We start from the raw sequence: 25,795 nt of genomic DNA, 5'->3' as shown, positions 1-25,795 counted from the left end.
ATCATTTATTAAACCTGCCTCATTACACATTACCAGATCCAAAATAGCCTGATCGTGGTTGGATTCACAACATATTGCTCTAAGAAACTGTCCCAAAAACACTTTGAATTCTTGCTCATGTCTACCTCTGTCAATTTGATTTTCCCAAGCTACATGAAGATTAAAGTCACCCATAATTAATGTACTGCCTTTTTACATGCTCTCATTATCTCCTGATTTATTCTCTATCCTACAGTATAGCTACTGTCAGGGAGCCTATAGACTAGAGCCACCAGCGTTGTCTTCCCCTTGTTATTTCTTACCTCCACCCATATAGATTCTACATCTTCTGATCCAAGATCCTTTCTTGCTATCGCACTTATTCCATCTCGTACTATCAAAGCTACCCCACCATCCTTTTCTTCCTGCCTGTCCTTTCAAAAAGTCACATTACCCTGAGTTTAATTCCCAGCTGTGATCTCGTTGTAACCACGTCTCCGTAATGGCTATAAGATCATACCCATTAACCTCTATTTGTGCCGTTAATTCATTTATTTTGTTCTGAATACTATGTGCATTTAAGTAAAGGGCCATTAATTTTGCCTTTTTACCATTTCCCCCCTAACTCATTTTTTTTGTTTGTACACCCTGTCCCTTCCTGTCACACTCTGAACATCAATACCTAAATAACGACCTGCAATGCTGCCAAATGCTTTTGCTTTGTAAGCCTATTTATCCCCTTTCCAGAACCCACCCCCCAACTGCTATTTAGTTTTAAAGCCCTCTCTACAGCCTTAGTTATTTGGTTCGCCAGGAAACTGGTCCCAGCACAGCTCAAGTGAAGCCCGTCCCACCAGAACAGCTCTCTTCTACTCAGTACCAGTGCCAGTGCCCCACGTGCTGAAACCATTCCTCCCACACCAATCTCTGAGCCAAGCATTTAACTCCTTGACTTTATTCACCCTATGCCAGTTTGTACATGGTTCAGGTAGCAATCCCGAGATTATTACCTTGGAGGTTCTGCTTTTTAATTTAGTTCCCATCTGTTCAAATTCTTTCAGCAGAACTTCCATTCTAGTCTTATTAACATCATTGGCACCAACGTGGACCACTGGATCCCTCCCCACCCACTCCAAAGTTCCCTTCCAGCCCTGAGGAGATGTCCTTAACCCTGGCACTGGGAAGGCAACAGAGCCTCCGCGATTCATGCTCACGGCTGCAGAGAACAGTATCCATCCCCCTAATTACGCTGTCCCCTACCACTACTACGCTCCCATTTCCTCCTGCAACTTGATTGGCTCCCTGTACCATGGTTCCGTGGTCAGTTTGTTCATCCTCCCTGCAGTCCCTGCTCTCATCCACACAGCTTGCAAGAACCTTGTAACTGTTGGACAATTACAGGGGCTGAAGCTCCTCAAATGCTACCTCCTGGGTCCCTATACCTGCTTCACCTGCAGTCACACCCCCCTGTCCCTGGTCACAGTCCAAATTTGAATGACCTAATCTGAGGGGTGTGACCGCCTCCTGGAGCAAAGCTTTCCCCCCCTCCCTGATGTGGTGCAATATCTGCAGCTCAGACTTAACTCGGTTCTGCAGTTCTTCAAGCTGCAAATACTTGGTACAGATGTGTTCGCTCTGGATCACCTTGGTGTCCAGCAGCTCCCAAATGCTGCAGCAGCCACACATCACCTGTCCTGCCATCACTGTCGTATTTTATTCAATTTATTAATTAATTACTCTAGTATCCCCACTCTTTACAATGTTTTTTTTTATACACACCAGTATCGATCTTATACTTAAGTTATCTTTAAGAAAAAGATGAGGTCTAAACACAAGCTATAGACGTCACTTTTACTTTAAAGATGAAAAACACTCACCAATCCTCCTCTCCAATCAGCACTCTTTTTCCTCTCGCACTCTTTAATGCTCTCTCTCATTTCTCTCACTATTAAAGGCCCTGTTCCTCTCACACTTGCTCGCTTTTTCTCTCTCACTCTCGCTGTAAATGACCACGTTGTTTCTCTCGCTGTACAATTCCTCATCTCCATCCAAACTGATTCTATATCCTGATCTTCTGAACCAAGGTCATCTCTAACTAATGCCCCCTTTGATTAACTGTGCTACCCTTCCACCTTTACCTAGATTCCTATTCTTCTTGAAGTTCATATACCCCTCAATATTTTAGACCCAATTCTTGTCATCTTGCAGCCAGTAAAGGCTATCAGATCATATTTATTTCAATGTGCGCTATCAATTTGTTTACTTTATGAATGCTACACACATTCAGATACAGAGCTTTTAGTTTAGTCTTTTTGTCTCTTTGTGAGATGTAGTCTTGATTCTTTGTGCATTTTTAGGTTCTTTTCTCTGTCCTTTCCTGCCAATCTCCGATCATTTCCCATATTACTAAGTTTCTCTATTACCTTGTCTTTGCTCTTTAATATACCACGTCTTTCCATATTTGATCTCTTACCCTGACTATTTAGTTTAAAACCCTCTCTACTTCCCTAGTTATGTGGTTCGCAAGAACACTGGTCCCAGACCGGTTCAGGTGTAGACTGTCCCAACTGTAAAGCCCTCACTTTCCCCAATACCAGTGCCTGTGCCCCACAAACCGGAACCCACTTCTCCCACACCAGCCTTTAAGCCACGTATTCATGTCTCTAATTTTATGTACCTTATGCCAATTTTCTTGCAGCTCAGGTAATAATCCAGAGATTATAAGCTTTTTGAGGTTCTGCTTTTCAATTTAGTGCCTAGCTCCTCATGCTCTCTATGCAGAACCTCTTTCCTAGTTCTACTTATGTCATTGCTCCTACATGGACCATGACAACTGGATCACCCCCTCCCATTGCAAGCTCCTCTCCAGCCCTGAGCAGATGTCCCAAACCCTGGCACCAGGCAGCAACACACTTTGCTACAGAGAACAATGTCAATCTCCCTCACTAAATGTCCCCTACTACCACTACATTCCTTTTTGCTTCCCCACCCCCCCCAACTTGAATGGCTTCCTGTACCCCAGTGCCATGGTCAGTTTGCTCATCCTCCCTGCAGCTCCTGCTCTCATCCAAACAAGCTGAGAGAACCTCAAACCTATTGGATAATTGCAAAGGCTCACACTCCTGCCCTCCTGCCCCCTGGGTCCTCTTACCTGCCCTCCTGCCCCCTGGGTCCTCTTACCTGCCCTCACTCACAGTCATGCTCTCCTGTCCTTGATCACTGACCAAATCAGAAGACCCTATCCTAAGTGGTGTGACGGCCTCCTGGTACAAAGCATCCTAGTGACTTTCCCCCTCCCTGATGTGACATAGAGTCTGCAGCTCAGCTTCCAGCTCAATAACTGTGAGCAAAGTTTCTCAAGCCACAAACACTTACTGCAGATGTGTGTGCCCTGGATCACAATATTATCCAGCAGCTCCCACATTCTGCAGCCTTGACACATCACGTGTCCTGCTATCCTTAATATGTTTTAAATAATTACTTAAATATATTAATCACTTACATTTTATATATTTCATTAATTTTGCCACCAATTTGTGTACTATTTTAAACCTTGGGGATAGAATACAGCTTGGCCATAGTGTAGGAATGTGGACTTGAGGTAAATATCAACCATGTTCTTCTTGAACGGTGAAGCAGACTTGAAAGACTGAATGGCTCATTCCTGTTTCTATTATTTCTGTTGTTGTATTAATAAGGCAGTCCTTGAATTGTTTTTTTTTGTTTTGTTGTCATTAATAACAATTGCATCACACACTATGCATAGTGTTACTTGTTGCATTTGATGCAGCGGTGAGCTGCAACCATGTTCCTGCTTTCTTAATTTGGAAGTCACTAATCATCTTTCACCTATGTTGAGGTTTTTGAAGGGACTTGCCATTTTGGAGGGCACAGTAATACTGAAATCTAAAACAAACTATTAGCTCATATCCAGTGAACTGAAAACCTTGGAAATTAAACCTAAAGGAAGCTATTTCAGACAAAAAAAAAGTTGCTCCAGTGGATAAAGCAGGGAATTGAATGTATGTGATCCTTGAATCATAAGTAATGAAGAAAGAATGAGTGATGAATAATTCAGCAACTTCTCATTAATGTGTTACTGTTTGCCAGGCCTGCTTATAGACTGTTGGTGATATCCTTCAATTTCTTTACATTTTCAAATGACCTTTTAAAACAATTGGCAATTAGAAAGGTTTAAAAATGCATATACTTAATGTGTCTGTATAACAATGGTGCAAAAATTATTATTAAATTTTATCCAGAAAATTAAAGGTGAAAAATAATTTTCAGTAGAATATAAATAAATGCAAACGGTAATGACCTTGAGTAAACTCCTGGCCATCATTTAGTTCATGAAAGGTGCTGTCTACAGTAGAAATTAAAAAAACCTTGGTCCTGTGCACCCCATCATAGTGTGATGCTGCCAAACCGAACAGAAGTGACCCATAATTTGATTCTTGGACTAAGTGACTTTGGTGCTGCCAGAAAAAAAATCAAGTGTTAATTTGTTGTCCTAAGTTATCTTTATGCTATGTCAGTGAAAAGTTTGCATGCATTTCCACTGAAATGTACTAGCGTGTGCAATGTCCAGTTTCTTCCTGAATCCTCCATTTTGTGGGAATGAATGCTTTGCATAAGAAGCAAATGGACTTGTATCACAATAAGCCTGAGGAGTGAAGGATGAAAATGATTAAACCCAGGCATCAATGATTATACATTTGCATCATTAGATTAGACATGCCCAAGAACTTGCACACTTAGGTGTACTAATTTGTTAATACAATAATATTTTATGCAGAGACCTCCTTAAGTGCAGATTACAGGCGCTATATACAAACTATTTACTCAGTCTCAATTTATTAATATGCTACAGATAAAGCTTTACCAGTTTACATGGAATGTACAGCACAGTAACTGGTCCCGATTTTAAGATAAATAAGATATTGATTTTTTTTTTTCCCCTTTTAAGATCTTTCTGGTGCTTGATATTTGGGATCCCTTTTGAAGAGAAGTGTGTGGGCTTTAGTGGGAAGAGTATCAAAACACAATAATAGGAGATTTGAGTAACTGAGGCAGGTTTGGTTCACAGAATGCACAGATGGGTGACGGATGCAATTTAAGCATGAAGGAATGAATCTTGGGAGAAAAAAGTGGAATAAAAATGTATGCTCAATGCAGAAATGTGGAGGGGTCTGTGCATGAACCTAATGATTTAAATATATAATCCCTGAGTACAAGTGCAGGTAGCTAAAGTTATTCTAAGTAGTTTGTATGGTTTTTATAAATAGGGGCATTAAATACCAGGATCAAGTAGCAATGTTAAATTTACACAAGTTCTGTGAATAATTTAAAGGCAGTGCAAAAGTGGGCCCAGTACTGACCCCAGTTCAAACAAAACCCATTTACCCAACTTTGTTCCGCATCTTTCAAACAATTTTTATTCAGTTGCAAAATTTCCTGTATTACAATATACCAATTTTTTTTCTAGAGAGACTGTTATGAAGCAACTTCACATTTTATATTCCCTTTTGCCTATCCTTTTTATTCAAAATATCTTGAAATGTGTCGCGCATGACTTACCTTTTATTCCATGCTCGTTTCTAAATGCTTACTGATTTTAACTTGAATTTTATGCTCTTGAGTTTGTCTGCAATTAATGTTACCCTAACTGGTCTGTAGTTACCGGACTTATGTAACCTTTTTCTCCCCTGTTGAATAAAGGTGCATAATTTTCATGTCTAAGGATTAAAAAATTGTGACCTCCTCCTATCTCATCTTTACATCTTTCATTAAAATAGAGTGCATGCCATCAAGACCCAGTGACCTATCTGCTGCAAATTCTTCAAAACCAAAACCTTCCCTGCAACAGTCTCCAACAATTATTCCATATTCTTATCTAATAGACCTAATGTTTTCACTTCCACCATCGTTGGTTAAAAAGCAATTTAAAATATTAAATTAATATCTCCATCATACAGTCTTTCAGATGAGACGGTAAACAGAGTTCTCATCTGCCCCCTTAGGTGGACATAAAAGATTCCACGGCACTATTTTGAAGAGCAAGGGACTTTCCCACCACCCCCCCCCCAACCCCAAGAGTCCGACCATTATTCATCCCTTGAACAACAAAAACACTGCTCATTATCGCATTGCTGTTTGAGGGGACTTGTGTGCGAATTGTATTGCTGTGTTTCATTCATTACAGCAGTGACTCCAATTCATAAGTGCTTCATTGGCTACAAAGTGCTTTGGGACTGTCATGTGATTATAAAAGAAGCTTTATAAATGCAAGCCTTCATTCCTTATCAACAAGTTCAAATATTTGGTAAAATGTGATAGTGGTTTGAGAAGTTTCATTGGAATATGATATTTTGTAGACACTTGGATTGACCAGATGGACCACAGTTGTGTTTCAGCTCTGTACATTGCTCTGGCTTCTGCCTTCTCTCGTTCTCAGTTCATTAAGACGCTCTTATCTTTGTTTACTAGCTGAACAGCACTCTTACTGCTCCCTCTGCTTTTGTCCCTATCAAGTCATTCACCATTGCAAAGACCCCATGTTTACTTATTTAATTCTAAGGAATATGGACCTGAATGCAGCTGGTTCACAGTAACTGCCAAATGTGACAAAATGCACTTCTCCCTTTATGGTCATTACTGCACTTGGATTCCCATGGTCAAATTCCCCTGTAACTGCCAGATCTCATTAGATGAGAAGAACTTGTGATCTCTCTGAAAAGGGTGAGGCAAAGGAGGACAAAACAGAAGTGTCATCATGGCACAAAGAGTGGTAATGGGGCTAAGTTACAGGTAAATATTAAATATAATACATTTAACTTGATCAAGTAATTAGCTTTAATATATAAGCTAAGTTGATGAAGTAGTCAAACTTAAGTTAATTAAATAAATGAAACAAAATGTTACATGGGGATTGCAGTGAAGTGATGTGCTGTAACTGGAGCATGTGGGAGTTTGTGATGTGTTGCAAGTATCTGCATGTTGAGAAGCTTCAGCTCTGAATTGTTGAACTAGACTCCAAGATGCAGACATTGCAGGGCAATGGGTCGGGGGGAGAGCAGAAACTACCTGGGCACTTTGATACAGGAGGCAGCCACACCCCATGTTCCCTGTAACTAACCCAGAAGGTATTGCTTAGGCTGCTCACAAGCTATACCCTTGAAGGTATCACTCAAAAAATAATTTAAAGGTACTGCACACTGAAACTAATGGGTCATGCACAATGAAAAATATTTGGAGGGGCGGTTGGTCTACCTAGGTTAGGGAGTGGTACAGGTCTGGTCAGGGACAGGAAGGTGTGACTGTAAGCCAGGCAGGTAATAGGACCCCAGGTGCAGTGCTAAAGAAACCTCTGACTTTGCCATTATCCATCAGGTTCTTGCTACCTGTGTGAGTGAAAACAAAATCTGCAGAATGAATGAGCAAACGGATTGTGGCACTGTGCTGCACGGCACCATTTAAATGGGGGAAGCGAAAAGGAATGTAATAGTAGGGACAGTATAGGCAGGGGAATAGATACTGTTCTATACAGCCACGATTGGGCATTCTGAGGTTGTGTTGCATCCTTTATGCTGTGGGTCGGGACTCTTTTTCTGGCTTGAGAATAACTTGGAGTGGAAGGGGGAACAGTGAATTGTGGAAGTACACCTAGAAACCAACGACCATAGGTAGAACTGGGAATGAGATTCTGTTGAGAGAGTTTGAGAAGCTTGGGTCCAAATTTAAATGCAGAATCTTGTGTAATAATCTCTGGATTGTTAGCTGAGCCAGATGCAAATTGGCATTGCGACACATAGATTAGACAGTTAAATGCATGGCTGAAAGAATGATGTGGGAGGCAGGATTTGAAATTCATGCAGCATTGGCACCAGCACTCTGGAAGGAAAAAGGGAGCTATTCTATTGGTATGGCTCCACATAAATCATGTTAGGGCCAATTACTTGGTGAATCAAATAACCAGGCTGGTATATAGATTTTAGAAAAAAATGAAGGGGCTCTGGGAAGAATTGGGAAAGGATAAATCCAAAAGCAGTTGGTGAAATTTTGAGGCAATTGAGCAGAGTCGCAATTTAGTTATATGTGAGCAGAGTGGGCCAGAAAGTGAAAGTGATTAACAGAGGTAATAGGACTTTAATGACTAAGAGTACATCAGGGAAAATTAGAAAAAAGTTGAAGCTGAAGGCACTATATTTGAATGCATGAAGCATTCACAAAAAAGATGAATTGATAACAAGAGAAATAAATAGATTTGATCTAATAGTGACTATGTAGACAAGACTGCAGGATGACCAAAGTTGGAAACTAAATATTCCAGGATACTTGACTTTTAGAAGAAGAAGGTGGCATGTGGGGGTGTGTTAGTCCTGATAATAAAGGATAGGATAAAGACAGTAGACAGAGAGGATCTTGGCTCAGAAAAACAAAATGCAGAAACAGTTTGGATGGAACTAATAATTAACAAGGGGCAGAAAACATTGGTGGGAGTCAGTGTCAGATAGTATAAATGTGAAAATTTAATGTGCATATAATGAGGGTAGTACAGGAATCATGGGAGACTTTAATCTTCATGAGCAAAACAACTTTGCAGTAATAACGCGGTGGACGGGTTCATGACGTACATTCAAGATAGTTTTCTCAAACAGCGTGTCATGGAATCAGGCTATTTGTATCCAGTATTGTGCAATAAGATAGGTTAATTGATAACTTTGCAGGAAAGGAGCCTTTGAAAAAACTGTTAAAACAATAGTTTTACAAATGGGTAATTTCATGATTCATATGTCTTTGGAATAAACTTCAGGTGTGGGGATTGAAGTTTTTCAATACAAAATAAATGAAAACTCCAGGTGAGAAGCTGGTAAACAAAGCTGAAGTATTTGTAATTCAAAGACCCATATATAGTTGATAAGGTTAAAGTTGGAAGTACGAAAATGCTAAACCTTGGATGCTTCCTATCTGGGCTTCATGATGGACCCAGTGAGTCTGGTAGGATCGCGATTGTCCCACTGGAGATATAAAATATTTATGTAATTTCTCAGACCAAAGAAAGATTTGGAAGCAACAGGTTAAAACAAATGTAAGGTCTTAAAAGTATCCATATACTTTTCAGATCTAAGGACAAGTTTGGGAATTGGAGATAATTAGTTTGACTCTATTTGGGACATCCCAAGTGTGCCATGTTGCAGTAGGGATAGATTGCAGGAAGGGTTTTTTTTTTTTTGCTTTGTGTTTACCTGTATGCAATTTCTCAGAGGTGGTCAGTTGGAGCCTGGAAGCAGCTTTGAGTTAAGTACAGAAAGAAAAATCTACCGGGGCTGTAGACCAGTAGCAGATGGCTATCTGAAACCAAGCGTTTTTTTTTCTGACTTTCAAGTCACTGAACAAGAAAGCATTGAGGCCCATCCTTCAGCTGGGGTGTCCATAATTGTGAGGTGCTTAGGGAGTGTTGGAGGATGCTAGTGGAAGAACTCCAAGGAATCTCAGACCTTGGAGAATAGTGGGAACACTGAGGAGGAATAAGCAAATCCCTGAAGCCTGTGGTTTGGTCCCAGGAAAAGTGAAGAAATCATCAAGATTCTGTAAGGTATCGGGGAACTCTTGAGTGGAAATAAAAGTAGAACAGGGAGTGTCCTGTTGGAATTTTGGGTTTAAAGAATGTGTTTATGAAATATACAGTTGGTCGTGCTTGTTTTGTTTAACTCTTGCATTATAAAGGTTTTTTTAAAGTGTGAAATCTTGTGGGATAATTCCTTCAACTAATAAGAGTTTGGATTCCTTAAAGTGTTGGTTTCTACTGAGATCATAATATAACTTCATACTGAACTTGAGTGTGATTTATGCTTAGTAGAGAACTACAGTTTGAAATCTGGAAAAAAGCAAACTACATAGGTACGAGGGGCAAGTTGGCTAAGATAGATTGGGAAACCAGATTAGAAGATGGTAGTAAACAATGGCAAATAATTGAAGGTATAATTTGCCATGAATATATATTCCCCTAAGGAACAAGAGCCTCACAGGACAATTGATCCAACATGATTGACAAGAAGAAGACAGGTATTATGTGAAGGTCAAAGGCTTGTAATGTTGTCATAAAGAGGAATAAGCCTGAGAATCTGAAAACTGTGGCGACCCAGGGACTGTTAAGAATTAGGAACTTCAAGAAATTATTAGTGAAGAAATTCTGTAGGCGAAATTAGGGACTAAAAACTGAAGAATCCCTGATGGCTTACATCCTCGGGTTTTAAAAGTGGAGAATAATGAATGCATTGATTCTAAACTTCCGGAATTCCTTGTGGATTGGAAGGTAGCAAACATAACCCCTGTTACTCAAGAAAAGAGGTAACGAGAAATAGGCAACCATAGGCCAGTTAGTTGACGTCAGTGGTATGGAATATGGGGAGGGGGTGGCGTTGTGGCATTGTCAGTGGACTAGTAATCCAGAGACCGAGGGTAATGACCCAGGAACCCGGGTTCGAATCCCACCATGGCAGATGGTGGAATTTGAATTCAATGAAAAGTATGTAATTGAAACTAATAATGACCATGAAACCATGGTCGATTGTCATAACAACCCACTTCATTCATTGATGCCATTTAGGGAAGGATATCTGGCCTACATGTGAATCAAGACTCTTTAAACTTCCTCGGAAATGGCCTATCTAGCAACCGAGTTGTATCAAACTGATAAGTAATGAAACTGGACAGACCACCCGGTATTGATCTAGGCACTGGAAACAACAGCAAGCTCAGCCCTTTCGACCCTGAGAAGTCCTACTTATTAACATCTGGGGGCTAGTGCCAAAATTGGGAGAGCTGTCTTGCAGACTAGTCAAGCAACAGCCTCACATATCTCACTCACAGAATCATACCTTACAGATTATGTCCTAGACACCACATCACCATCCCTATCCCCTGCAGCAGGGGTAGCAGCACAATAGTATACAGTTGGGAGGGAGTCGCCTTGCGAGTCCTCAATGTTGACTCAGTACTGCAATTACTCAACATCGATTCCAGACCCCATGAAGTCTCATGGCACCAGATCAAACACAGGCAAGGAAACCTCCTGATTGTCACGTACCTCAGCTGATGAATCAGTCCTCCTCCATGTTGAACACCACTTGGAGAAAGTACTGAGGATGGCAATGGCACAGAGCATACTCTGGATGAGGGACTTCAATGTCCATCGCCAAGAATGGCTCGGTAGCACCACTACAGACCGAGCTGAATGAGTCCTAAAGAACATAGCTGCTAGACTGGGTCCGCAACAGGTGGTGAGGGAACCAACAAGGGGGAAAAACATACTTGACCTCATCCTCACTGGCCTACCTGTCGTAGATGCATCTGTCCATGACAGTATTGGTAGGAGTCACAAAGTCCTTGTGGAGATGAAGTCCCATCTTCGCATTGAGGATACCCTCCGCCGTGTTGTGCAGCACTACCACTGTACTAAATGGGATAGATTTTAAACAGACCGAGCAACTGGGCCGCCATCGTCAGCAGCAGAATTGTACTCAACCGCAATTTGTAACCATAGCCCGGCATATTCCCCACTCTACCATTACCACCCAGCTGGAGGATGAACTCTGGTTCAATGAAGGGAGCAGGAGGGCATGCCAGGAACAGCACCAGATATTCCTAAAAATGAGTTATCAACCTGATGAAGCTGAAACTCAGGACTACTTTCTTGCCAAACAGCATAAGCAACAAGCAATAGACAGAGCTAAGCAATTCCACAAGCAACGGATCTGATCTAAGCTCTGGAGTTCTGCCACATCCAGTCGCAAATGGTGGTGGACAATTAAACATCTCTCACTGAAGGAGGAGGCTCCACAAATATCCCCATCCTTAATGATGTGGGAGCCCAGCACATCAGTGCAAAAGGTAAGGCTGAAGCATTTGCAGTAATCTTCAGCCAGAAATGCCGAGTGGATGATCCATTTCGGCTCCTCCGGATGCCAGTCTTCAGCCACTTCGAATCGATATGTGATATCAAGAAACAGCTGAAGGCACTGGATACTGCAAAGGCTATGGACCCTCTCTCCTAACAGCACTGTGGGTGTTCCTATACCATGGACGACAGTGGTTCAAAAAGGCAGCTCACCACCACCTTCTCATGGGCAGTTAGGGATGGGCAATAAATGCTGGCCTAGCCAGCAATGTCCGTATCCCACGAATGAATTAAAAAAAAAGTTAGAATCTATTACTGGGGAGGTGGTAGCAAGGCACCTAAAGTCAAAATATAAGTGAGGTGAGTCAGCACAGATTAATGAAAGGGAAATCCTGGTTGACAAATCTGCTTTTGAGTTTTTTGAATTAACTAACAGGGTAGATAAAGGGAAATGAGCATTTATAGCTTCGAAAAGCATTCACCAAGGTGCCACAAAAATTTAGGGCTCATGGGATTGGGGAAAATAAATCAGTGGGGTTAATGGGCAGAAAACTGAGGAAGAATAAATGAGTCATTTTTGGGCTGGCAGACTGTGTATCTAGTTGTGTATTGCAAAGATCACTGTTTAGCTCTGTTATTTTTTATATGAAAGACTTGGATGGGAGGACTGATTGTAATATTTCTAAGTTTGCTGAATCACTGAAAGTTAACATGCAGGTATAGCAAGCAATTAGGAAAGTAAATGGTATTGCTACAATCCTGGTGGGGAACTCAGCAATTAACTGACAGAACTACACCATAAGACATTTTTTTTTAATAAAAATGAACTTTCTTGTGTATCTATAATGAGAAATTAAACAAAGCAAGCACCACAAACTTAAGGACATATACTGTAAACTCAATTAACTTATGAAATCTTGAAGGTTCATTCACTTGTCTTGGGGCCAACCCAAAAGGTATGCCACAGCCCTCCAGAATTTTTCTTTAACTTTCTTTAGTATTCCAGGCATTCTAGCTATTCCTCTGAGGTAAGATTCAATGGGGGTCTTTCCTTTAGCTTTTTGGCTATGAAACCTTCCATCTTTTCCTTTTCTGATCTCTCGGTTATGGCTGCCGCAGCACATTGTTTAGGTTTTCAGCAGATATCCATGCGTTCCCACAGCCTCCCAAGCTAATTCTCTACTGTCACAGGGCTCCTTAAGGACTGTAGGTTCCTCCCACCAACTGCAAGCTAGAGCCAATCTTCCAGCTGTTTTTCCCTCATGAAATCCAAACTGACAGCCCCACCCACATTCTACATGGTGAATGATGAAGTTAGTCTTGCATTTCAAGCAGAGAAAATATTGACTATCGTCTCCTTTTGGCACACTCGATCTGGTGAGATGCAGTGTTCACCAAAGCAAAGTTATAGTTGCCTCTGTCTGCTCCCAAACTGAATTGCCTGCTTCTGTCAGCAAACACACACAGATTCCACCCTGAATCACTATATCCATGGCAATGTGACATGCTTTTGGATGATGCAACCAGAAATGTGAACACATTAATATTTTACCTTTAAGGCTACTCATCAATTCTGCAACCCATATGAATAATTTCTATCTCCAATGGAGTTTCATGACCCTCTTTTCCCAGAATTGCTAGCTTTTAGTTTCTTTTATTGGGATAACAATAGACACCCTGACTGTAACCCAGAGGTACAGAAATGGATCTTTCATTGCTCAAGTGTTTACACCTTTCTGACCTTGTAAACTAAACATAGGGTAACTTTTTAATTGTAATTAATTCTCGGCTTGTTTGAATTGCATTCACTTCAGGATTATTACCAGTTTCTCAACCAGGATTTTCCATTTTCTTACATTTATTTTTGGGAAGGTTGAAGTATTAAAAGTTATATTCTGAAACATATGAATTGTGAACTTGATTTTTGCAACAGTATGCTAGTTTTTGTTACAAAGGAATTGGTGTACCTAAATAGAAGACATCTTACTGCAGTTATATAGGACCTTGGTGAGTCTACATCTGGAATAGTGTGCACAGATTTGGCGTACTCTTCCCTCTCAAAGCCCATCTCCATGGCAACATGAATCACCTGGACCTTGTATCCAAGCAGAAATGCTAATTAGCTATCCTTTTGACTCCCAACTTCCTTGTATCATAAGACTAAATAAGATAGTTTAAAGTATAACCATTTACAAAACCTGATGTTCCTAACACCTTCCTGGGACTTTGGAGACTAACAATCTATCCACCATCACAGATGCTTCTGCCATTGTTTATAGGTATGAACACCTTGCACATTCTTTCCAGTAAAACAACCTGGGTTTCCCTTTAATCTTTAACACTCATGCCACCAGAATTGCTGTCGGCAGAATCCAAAACAGGTCACATGACTTCCATTCCTCCATTTTACCCTAAATTGAAGACACATTCCTGCAACATAATATTTTAAAATCTTGCACTTGTAACATATCACACAAAATTTGTGGGCTTGCATCTCCTATAATTCTCTATTCAAATCACTGCTGACCAGTTTCCATTCTGACCATAATCACCAATTATATTCTGAGACTGCAGCTTGACAGTACCCTTTTACCTTTCTGCTGTATTCAACACAGCCAATCATGCCATGTGCCTCTTCCTTCACTTTCTTCCCATGGTCCACTCCTACCTGTCACATGAAGCCAACACAGTTCAGGAAATGGCATATCCTCCAACTCCCACATCATCAATAATAATGGAACAATGGAAAACAAGGCAGAGATGGGAAATGGAAATATTTACATTGGAATAAATAAGATGGAAGCAAAAAAAAAAAAAATTAAAAAATGACTTGCTTTAAAACGATTTCTGCTGTTGGATTTCTTTGGACAGTTGTTCAATAGCTGGACAGGTTGAAAAATGCTTTCAATCAATCTAGGTTGGGAGCTGTACATGCTCCTTAAAGAAACGCAAGTTGTGGGCTTCTGGTCTATCCCTTTCCCTAGCTGCTTACTCAAGTTGACCCAAAATCCATAAAATTTCAGCTGAATGTCAACTATAATATCCTATCCACAACCAATACAGCTTACTTCCATTGTGTGACATTTCCTGCTTCCCTTATCCTACCCATCTGTTGAAATCCTCATCTACCTCCTTGTCTTGACACTTCCTTTTCTAGTGTCTGACTAAATCTCCTTCAACTCCAAATCATCCAAACTGGTGCCTAGTACATCACCCCTGTGTTAGTTCACATACTTTGATTTCCCACTTCCCAATGGATGTAATTATGAAGTCTTCGCTCTCAACTACAAATCTCTTCAGTATCCCCGTGCTTTGCTTTTGCAACCTAGAGTAGCCTTGTGCCCTCCTTGCATTTGCTGGCCATTAAATCTGGCTCCTTGGGCGTCATCTCTCCTCCTGTTCTACCTTTGGTGGCAAAGCTTTCATCCACCATAACTCTACACTTTGGAAAGTCTCTTCTCGGCCCCCTTTTCCTCTTTACCTCCATCCTTTTTAAAGAACCTCCTTCAATCAGAATTTTGTCATCTTTCATAATCTACCCCAAAAGGATTAGTGTCGTTTTCTTCTCTGAAGCAGTTTGGGATGATTTTTTTGTGTGTTAAAGATATTATATCAATGCAGCACATTGTCTATTTTATGTAAATACCCATTCCGGAGGCAGCAACCGATCATCGACAAGTTTGCTCAGATACGAAATTATATCATAGTCCTGAATGTGAAGAAAGTTGGGGTCTTTTTTCTGGATTGTGACCAATCCAGATGAGATTTGTGTAGGCAAAATCCATTTATTGGAAGCCTGCTGTAGGGGAGTTAAAATATCACCAATATATTTTTCTCTGCAGTATTTTGGATAGCAATAGCAGGTGTCAGCCATAGGCAGTTGGTCGTCCTCCCTTGCCTTTGAATCGCAGGCTCCAGGTTCAAATCCCGCTCTAGGGTTTAGGAACCAAGATCAAGGCTGAGGTCGCGCTGAACTGTTCAATGCGCTCTCTTTTAGGTGAGACATTAAACCAACGCCCCATCTGCTTGCTCGGGTGGATGTTAAAGGTCTCCTGGCATTATTTCGAAGAAGAGCAGGGGAGTTATCCCTGGTATCCTGGCCAATATCTATCCCTCAATCAACATCACATAAAACAGATCCCTGTAGAAACTGCTAATGTTTAAGAAGATATTTGAATTCCAAGTGATCAACTTAAAGGAATCACACAAGATTGCAAATTTTAAGACTTTAACTGTACCAAACAAACTGAAAGCAACATTGACTAAACATTAACAGAATTACCTGGAAAAACTCAGCAGGTCTGGCAGCATCGGCGGAGAAGAAAAGAGTTGATGTTTCGTGTCCTCATGGGTCATGAGGATTCGAAACGTCAACTCTTTTCTTCTCCGCCGATGCTGCCAGACCTGCTGAGTTTTTCCAGGTAATTCTGTTTTTGTTTTGGATTTCCAGCATCCGCAGTTTTTTTGTTTTTATTATTATTGACTAAACATTATTTAGTAGACAACTAATACTCTAAACTGCAGTGAAAAAATGACCCTTGTTAAATGCTTTAATACAACCAATAACCCCACGTCATATTGGATTGTATTATAATACAATCTCCACAGGGTTACAGTCTTTCTAGGAAGTCATCCACAGCTTCAAATGGGTCCACATCTCCCTGCTTCAGTGAGTTGTAACATAAGTGGTCATCAAAAGGCGCTTCCCTCAGTTTACAGAGAATTTCCAAGATGACTACCAGTAGTAAGGCCCACTCGAGCAATATCTTCTCCCGGCTTGGGCAAAGCAGATCTTTCAGAGTAGTTAGATTGCCACGGGATGCATTTCTTCGACCAGAGACCGTCCTGTCCTCCCTCCTGCCAAGTACCTGCAGTCTTCTCTCTTTCTGCTTTGCAGTCTTTTGTTTCTGTGAGCCCTCTCTCCGCTGCCCAAAGGCTCTGAGACTGAAAGTCTGTCCATAGTTAGCCCAGCTGCTTTTGTTTTTGTTTTCAGGTGTGAAATACAGCACCTTGTTCCCAGTAAGTCTCAACCTGGGCACTCCTGTCCCCATGGTAACCAAGCCACCTAGGCTGCTTGTCAGGCAGAATTTGAAGCAGATCACATGACCCTCTTCATTCTTCCATTTTACTTTGCATTAAAGAGACAGCCTCAAAATGTAATCATCTTATAAAATCTCTCATTCATAACAAGATGATCTGATCATTTTCACATTGCTGTTTGGAGTTTCCTGTCTGCAAAAATGAACAGAAGACACTTTGATGCTTCTCAAAAAAAACATGTTTCTTCAACGCCCAGAGTATAATGGGACAGAGCTCTTGTTGAGAGCTCTGGCACAACTTCATTAACATAATGGATGGAAAACCTTGATTAACTTGTGGCCAAATTTGCATAAGAGCTTGCACTGTTTTCTGTGTCTGAATTTTAATATTGGTATGTTTTTGGAAAACATAAGCTTTTAGAAAAATTGAATTAATTCCTTTTAGTTGGGGGGGGGGGGGGGAAACGGGGTAAATATTTTCGATCTGCATTCACTACTCCGTGGTTCCTTGCTCATTCACTTTAGTGAGCAGAAAAATGAAAACTCGCAAGCAAAAACAGGCTTCTTTTTAAACCGCATGCAAGTCCAGGAAAAATTGATGCATGAAGGTGATATTTTGATGGTCACTTCATCACTTTATAAAACAAAATCCAAAAAAAAGTACAGTAGAATACAAGTTGATGTTAGTGAAATAAAAATAAGCAATAAGTGTGCTCTTAGCACCACATAATCAATGGAAGCAAGTTAGTCCAATTTACTGCAGGTTACTCTACAGCTAAAATTCCTATTTTTCATTATGTGGCTGATTTCCCCAAGTACCAGCCCAAAGGTTCAATTAATACTAGATATATATGAAATCTGATTATTTCACATAATTTCAATTCACCCCTCCACAGTTCCTACATCCAGAGACCAAATCATTAAGCAAAACACCATGATCCACCCCATCATTATTCAATGAATCAAGTGACAAGAAAGGAACCTTCATTAGGTCAAGGTAAACTGAACTTTTCTCGCACTGCTTCAGTGGGAATGGATCAGAATAATCATGCAGACTACATTAAGGGTTTCTATGTTAGCAGCTATTGAGAAGAAAACTTGCATTGTGGTAGGTAAACCTAAGATATGCTTCCACCCATCCACCCCTTTCCCAACTGTATTCGTGACCTGTACCAATTACACATATATTAATTGACTTATTCTACATAGAAAAAATTGATCCTCTTACAACACTGGACAGAAATCCATACTGTATTTGACTTGCAATCCTCTGCTTGGCTTTTATGTCGACGGATCAGCTTTGCATTCCAACTAGAAAAATATTCCTTCAGTTTTCTTCATAATAATTGGTCTCCAGTTGCTCTAATGCACCTGTACTCATTTATTATAGCAGCTGTTCAAACTGATAAAACAATTTCTTGGTCAGGCAATTTTGTTTTCATTTTAAGTATGGCAAATAAATCAAGACTATGTTCATAGCTTGATGAAATCCAACCTAATGAGTGAGAGATTTAATTTAACTGCACTTGGCGTAATACAGAAACCACCAAGGGAAAATCTGTTTCAGGGTATTACACATAAACTCTTTCTATACAGTACTGCTATTTGAGCCATTTCTTTTAGAATTTAAGTCTATAATTCCATTTCATAATGTGTAAGTTTACTTATGAACTGCAAATTTGGTGACTGAAACAATCAAAAAGTTTATTAGTTTACTATTTCTTTACCCATGACTTATGTTTGATTTATTAACTAATTAGTATTATTGTGATGGATTACACTTGAATACAAGTGATGTGTTGCAAGGTGCTCATTTCATAAATTGCTCATCTGTTTGCCTGATAAATTATGCAGGATTACAGCTCTTTCTATATAAGTTAACATCTTTTCTAGCAGTTGAAACCCTTCCAGTGTATAGAACGTTTTCTAGATTGCATTAATGGTTTGACAAGAGTATTCACAAAATGAAAACTACCTTCAAAGTTTTTTTTTCCAAGATAAGCAGCTACTCGTATTGAGCTGGAGTGCTGTGTTCGTTTCTGTTAATATTTAACATGTGTGTTTTTTCAAATTACAAATTAGCTGGAATGTGTATCTTCCTGCAGTTTCCGTTGACAGTAATTTGGTTCATTTCACAGAAAATAACTGCAATCGCTCATTCTCTAAAGTTACCTGCCTTGCCAATCTGCAAGCAAGCAATCATGGTAGAATCTAAGCTTTTGCCAAATGTGATTGCATTATTAGTAACATAATGGTTAACCTTCAATATGCTTGTTTTTGGAAAAGCCTTATCTATGATATACTTTTGATGATGAAACTAGTTGTATTTTTTTTTAAATGACAGACTCTCAGTTCTGTGGCAGTTGGGTCCTTCCGAAGAAGCGCAAATTGCTTTTATAAATGATGTTAGAAAACAATTTTGATCAATGTTGACTTTCCTTCTGTATCTTTCATACAGCAGTAGAAGCAAGGCAAACTGTTCTTTTTCCAAATAAAACCAGCTGTTTTAAAATTTAGTTCTTCAGTTTGTTGATGGCACACAAGTATTCTGCTAGAATTTCTCCGTTTAGCTCCTTTGAGCAATCTGGGAGAACCGGGAGTGAAAATTTAAGCAATTCACTCGGAGGGGAAAAGTTGAAATCCAATTCATCCACACTGCTGTTGGGAGCCTCGTGCTACCTAGCATAGTAAAGTAGAAACTTGACTGCATTTCACGATAAGCGTGATAAAGGGATGAAGTGGAAGCAAAAGGCTTCCAAGAATGATTTGTGGGGAGGAGAGGATGAAACTAATTTTATAAATAAATTTTTGTGTGTGGTAACAGAACATTTCTAAAACTTAAGTCAGTATGGAACAACAGGTGAAGTTTTGACAATGAACTGAGCCATGTCATCTGAATCATGTGTGCCTATCATTGCAATTTTTAATAGACGGTTACAGGCCTACCCACTATTTTCTCTGTTTACATGCAGCAAGGACATTTGGCCGACGAAGAGGTAAATAATTTTTAATACTCAGTGTTTGCTTGTCGACTATTTCAATGCTATATTGGAGTGATTAACAATTTTCAGCTGCTTGTATAAATCTTTTGGCTGATTGGCAATTTTTTTTGTGCCCTTTTGTGATTATTCCAGATGCACTAGAGAGCATCTAATGGTTCTAAATTAGAAGCTTGCAGTTTGTTGCTTTGAAACTTGTTTATAAATCTTGACAAAAGTGGTTGTTTCTTTTTAAATCTGTAAATTATGGCATCAAATGGCCTGTTTTTAATTGTGGCTGAAGAAATAATTCTTTAGCAACAGCTATAGAAACACATTTTTGAGATTTCCTTTGAACTTGGTATTTTATTTATTTGAAGTAAATGGATTTGTTTGTGTTTCTTAACGCACTGTTATTTTTAGATCCACTCATGGTACCCAGAGAGAGGTTCTGAGTGCAAACCAGGTGTTTCCCCACAGAGGACAAACAATCTGTGGTAGAATCACCCTAGGCTACTGGAGGTTTTATTTGCCTCGCCATCTGGCCTTTGAGTGGATAAGGGCGACCATGAAGAAAATGTTTTAATTTACTGTTATATGGGAGGGTATAAAATGCATTTTTCTAAGTATTTCTCCTTGAATTATTTTTACTTTGGATCATATTCAGCTATGTGGGCTGATGGTCTGGGAGATGCACTTCAGTTGCCATGGCCACCACTTCTCAAAGGTCAGCCATGAGGGGCACATGTTCTCCCTCTGTTCTCACAATTACTGATTTACATATGTGTACTGTCGTGGCTCAGTTGGTAGTACTCTTGCTTCTGAGTCAGAAGATTCCTGATTCAGGTCCCACTCCATATCCGAGCCCAAAAATCAAGATTCACACTCCAATGTAGTGTCGAGAGAGTGCTGCACTGTCTGAAATGCCATCTTTTGGACAAGATGTTGAACTCTGGCCTCCATCTGCCTGCTCAGGTGCATGGAAAAGATCCTGTGGCACTATTTTGAGGGAGAGTAGAGGAGCTATCCCCAGTGTCCTGGCCAAGATTTATACCTCAATCAAGATCACCCAAGTAGATTATCTGGTCGTTATCACATTGCTGTTTGTGGGAGTTTGCTGTGTATGCATTGGCTGCTATGTTCCCTACATTACAATAATAGTTGCACTTCAAAAAGTACTTCATTAGCTGTAAAGCGCTTTAAGATATCCGGGCATGAAAGAGCTATATAAATGCAATTTTTTTTTTTTAAGTGGCCTTTAATTTATTTGGAACAAGCTATGTAGTTGTTGACCCTCCAGCATATTTCAATACTGCTAGCCTGGTGATTTAACCAAGTTACTTTCATGCATCAGAAAACCTTTTTTTTTTTAGTTTTAGTCCCATCCATTTATATTATATTTAATCTGCTAAAAATGTAAAAATATCTTTGCAGAATTTAAATGCTCTTTTAAGAGTCAGACTTCAATGTAGAATAAATAAGAATAAAATAACAAATTCCCTTGTGTCAAGAATCTGTGGATGGTACTCTGCTAATCATCACAGTAAAAACTACATTTTTGAAAGGACAGTATATTTTATCCAATGATCACCGTATTTTAACGGTTTCAGCTTGTGTCCTTCAAGTCAACTGCACTATTAATAATGAGATGTATTAACATTTGCTTGTAGGATGGTATACTGACCTACATTTCAGAACATCAGGTTTAATAAGTTCATTCTAGTATGAGGATTTTTTTTACCATATTTAATGATGTAGCTTACTATAAAGAATTTATTAAAAGCAAGTAATTTTCTTTTGTTAGAGTGGGCACCAAAACCCCTAACATAGCCCATGGGTCCGTAACATGCTTATTTTAATTTGACTTGAGATGGCAAGACACCTAACTGTAGCCTCTCCTCGTCAGTATGGTGTGACAAGTTACTCGTTTGGGGATTGGAGGGGTGGACGGTGTATATTTGAATCTTCAGGATGAGGTTTTCCCTCTCTGGATGAAATGGAATACTTTGTTCATGAAAATGCTCCATAAAACAGCCACTCGTGAGTGTTGGTCTTAGGCATCTTGTTGAGATGCTTCTTTGCTTTTAAATGCTCAACTGCTTCAAGGTGACTAATTTCTTGTTGCATGCAAACCAATGCTCTTGGTGACGTGTAAATTCTCTAAAGAAGGTGGATAATTAATTCCAAATGCTTAATTGTGAAAGAGTTGTCCAAATTAAATTTCACAGCCCTCCCCTTCTACCTGTGGCTCAATGGGCTTAGTGGTTTTTCACTGTACCACATAAATCAGGATAGGATAGGAGTGAGGGACTGCCAGCAATCTCTAATTTATAAACACTTGTGAACATAACTTGCATGTATTGAATGAGATGCTGGAGAGGTAACAACTGCGGCTTGTGGAACCCTTGTATTGCTATGATTTGCCACTTTCATTTGTGATGGTGTAAAGTGAGAAAATTGGAGAAATACATTTTCCACTCTTAACTGATCACTAATTCTTACTCAATTTTCCCAAGTTAATGCAAGAAATTTAGGAGCAAATTCTTCAACGTAGCTTCTAAAATTGCATGCAGTTACTGGAATTAAAAAGGAAGAAAATATGGAAGTGGAATTGATTGTAGTTTTCAGTTGTTTCCCCATTGGTTTATAGGAATGCCACAGTAGTTTGTTTAACAGCAGAGAATGAAGCTTTTATTTTGTAGCTTCTGAACAGTTTTACAAACACAGATCCAAAACATTTATATTGGCTGTACGCAATATTGTTTACAGTTTAGATGTACACTAGTGTAATATCTAATGATCATCTTTTATATATTTGTATGTTTTAAAATGATATTCCATGGGCTAGCTGGAATTGAGAAACCTTGTATAATGTGTTGATGCCAGGAAAGAGACATATATGTTTTTTAAAAAGTGATGTCTTTTTTTCCTTCGCGGCAAAGTTGTTTTAAAGGCAACAATCCCTGAATGATCACTGAATTGCCTGCAGTGTTAATCATGAAATAACTTGAATTAAATTGACCCTTTGACTTTAACCAGGCTGTTGAATCCCAAATTTTCTAGTGAATCATTAGTGCTTATGCATCCTTCAACTAACAATTTGCATGTATCTTAATTTAGACTTTACTTCCTTAATTTACCTGATCAGACAAGCCGAAATTTTTTGAAAAAACATTTTGAAGGAAATGTTAGCCCACTCATGAATTTTACATTACACGTATCAATTATCAAATATTAGAAAACCAAAATGTAATTATCTTTTTAAAGTACTCATTCTGTAAGTTTTTTTTGTTAAAGATATTAAATACTTAAAATTAATATATTCTGACAATTACATCTTCGTGCTGAGTTGCAGCAAATTGGTAACAGCACAGAGTTTTGCTCTGTGGGAGAGTTTTACAATATATCTATTGAAGCGTCATGTTCAGGTTCTTTTTCACTAGATGGAAGTATAAACTGTTTTCCAGGTCGTTCTTCGCTTTTTCCTATTGAAGATGGTTTCCTTGATGATGGTCATGGTGACCAGTCTCTGACATCAGGTTTAAACTCTCCAACCCGCTGTCAGAATGGTGAAAGGGTGGAACGTTATTCACGAAAGGTCTTTGTGGGAGGCCTACCTCCAGACATTGATGAAGGTACATTTGCAAGATTTGTTCAGACCACTAAACATGTCAAAATGCTTGGGTTCTTTTTGACTGTTAACACTATTCTCCAATCAGTGTATTGTGGAAGTATTTTTGACAGATTTAACTTTTAATAAATCCCTGGTGTGATATCTCCTGTAGATGAAATCACAGCTAGCTTTCGTCGATTTGGACCTCTGGTGGTGGATTGGCCTCACAAAGCTGAAAGCAAATCATATTTCCCACCTAAAGGTAATCAACTAATAAAATTCCTGAAGCAGAATTACATTTAAAACCTTTATATCCTCTATGCTTTAATATAATTGACTAAACAATTTCACAGTTAAAATTAGTTAGGTGACAAGGACCTTTGGCCATGTTATAATGTTGTAAGTTATCAAAATTTATAGGATGGAATATATTATATTGTGTGCTTTTGTTCTCTAAAGGCACCAAGTTTGACCCCTGCTCTGTGTTATTAAATAATGTCAACCATTATAGATGATCCTTGCTGGAAATTAAAATGTGGAACATATGTTTGCTGTGACTGTGTACATCTGTATGTTGGTCTTGTGCACCCTCTCTGTTCAACCACACCACACCCCCCACAAATTTGTTTTTCCCAACCCACTCTTGGTTCCCTCCTCCCTCTCCCCCCCCCCACTTGCCCCACTCTAGGTGTCCTTTTCTTCCCCCCCCCCCCACCCCCCACTACTTTGTTTCTTCCTCCCCCACCACCCCACAGCAATCCCTGTATCTCCCCACCACCCCCAAACTCCCTTCCCATCTGCACCCCCACCTCGTCTTGCTCTCAACCGTACGAACATACAAATTCGGAGCTGGAGTAAGCCACTTGGTTCCTCCAATCAATGGCTGATTTGATTGTGACCTCAAATCCACATTCCCATCTATTCCTGATAACCTTTCACTCCTTGTTAACCAAGAATCTATCAACCTCTGCGTTAAAAATATTCAAAGACTCTGCTTCCACCGTCTTTTGAGGAAGAGTTCCAAAGACTCCTAACCCTCTGAGAGAGAAACTTTCTCCTCACCTCTGTCTTAAATGGGCGACCCCTTATTTTGAATCAGTGACCACTAGTTCTAGATTCTCCCACAAGAGGAAACATCCTTTCCACATTCACCCTGTAAAGCCCCCTCAGGATCTTGTATGTTTCAATCAAGTCGCCCTTTATTCTCCTAAACTCCAGTGGTTATGAGCCTAGCCTGTCCAACTGTTCCTCTCAAGACTGGAAATAGTCTAGTAAATGTTCTCTGAATTACTTCCAATGCATTTACATTCTCCCTTAAATAAGGAGACCAATATTGTACACAGTACTCCAGATGTGGTCTCACCAGTGGCCTGTATAAATGAAGCATAACCTCCCTATTTTTGTATTCAATTCCCCTCACAATAAATGTTAACATTCTATTAGCTTTGTTAATTACTTGCTGTACCCTGCTTACTAACTTTTTGTGATTCATGCACCAGAACACCTAGATCCTCCTGCATCCCAGGGCTCTGCAATCTCTCACCGTTTAGATAATATGCTTTTTTATTCTTCCTGCCAAAATGGACAATTTCAATTTCACATTTTCCCACACTATACTCCATTTGCCAGTTCTTCGCCCACTCACTTAACCTATATATATCCTTTTGTAGCCTCCTTATGTCATCTTCACAACTTAGTTTCCTACCTATCTTTATGTCATCAACAAATTTAGCAACCATTTATTTGGTCCCCTCATCCAAGTCACTTATCTAAATTGTAAAAGGTTGAGGCCCCAGCAATGATCCCTGTAGCACACCACTCGTCACATCTTGCCAACCAGAAAAAGACCCAATTTATACCAACTCTCTACTTCCTGTTAGCTAGCCAATCTTCTACCCATGCCAATACGTTACCCCTACGCCATGAGCTTTTATTTTCTACAATAACCTTTGATGTGGTACCTTATCAAATGCCTTCTGGAAATCTAAGTGTAGTACACCCACCGGTTCCGTTTTATCCACAGCACGTTACTTCTTCAAAGAACTCCAACAAGTTGGTTAAACATAAATTCTCTTTCACAAAACCATGTTGGCACTGCCTGATAGCCTTGAACTTATCCAAGTGCCCTGCTTTAATGTCTTTAATAATAGCTTCTAACATTTTCTCTATGACAGATGTTAAACCTTAGTTTCCTGCTTTCTGTCTCCCTTTTTGAATAAAGCAGTTACACTCACTATTTTCCAATCTAATGGAACCCTCCATTAGAGAATTTTGGAAAATTAAA

General features: G+C 39.6%; 1 protein-coding gene across 8 annotated transcripts in view; it reads left to right on the top strand.

Annotated features, from left to right (window-relative positions):
• Positions 1-25,795, top strand: part of cpeb3 (cytoplasmic polyadenylation element binding protein 3) — a 142,677-nt gene that overhangs the window by 62,453 nt on the left and 54,429 nt on the right. For 6 of the 8 annotated variants that reach the window (XM_041209584.1, XM_041209578.1, XM_041209580.1 and 3 more), the window contains exons 5-7: positions 19,893-19,916; positions 23,366-23,533; positions 23,684-23,773. The exons of 1 other annotated variant lie outside the window; for it this stretch is intronic. In XM_041209584.1, the coding sequence (XP_041065518.1) occupies positions 19,893-19,916; positions 23,366-23,533; positions 23,684-23,773 (282 nt within the window). The remainder of the gene's footprint in view (positions 1-19,892; positions 19,917-23,365; positions 23,534-23,683; positions 23,774-25,795) is intronic. One more of the 8 variants, XM_041209581.1, reaches the window with a different exon arrangement.

Source organism: Carcharodon carcharias, chromosome 17, assembly GCF_017639515.1.
Source record: "Carcharodon carcharias isolate sCarCar2 chromosome 17, sCarCar2.pri, whole genome shotgun sequence".
Classification (NCBI taxonomy): domain Eukaryota; kingdom Metazoa; phylum Chordata; class Chondrichthyes; order Lamniformes; family Lamnidae; genus Carcharodon; species Carcharodon carcharias.
The sequence above is the reverse complement of the archived record's forward strand: the minus strand, read 5'-3'. Positions and strand labels throughout refer to the sequence as shown.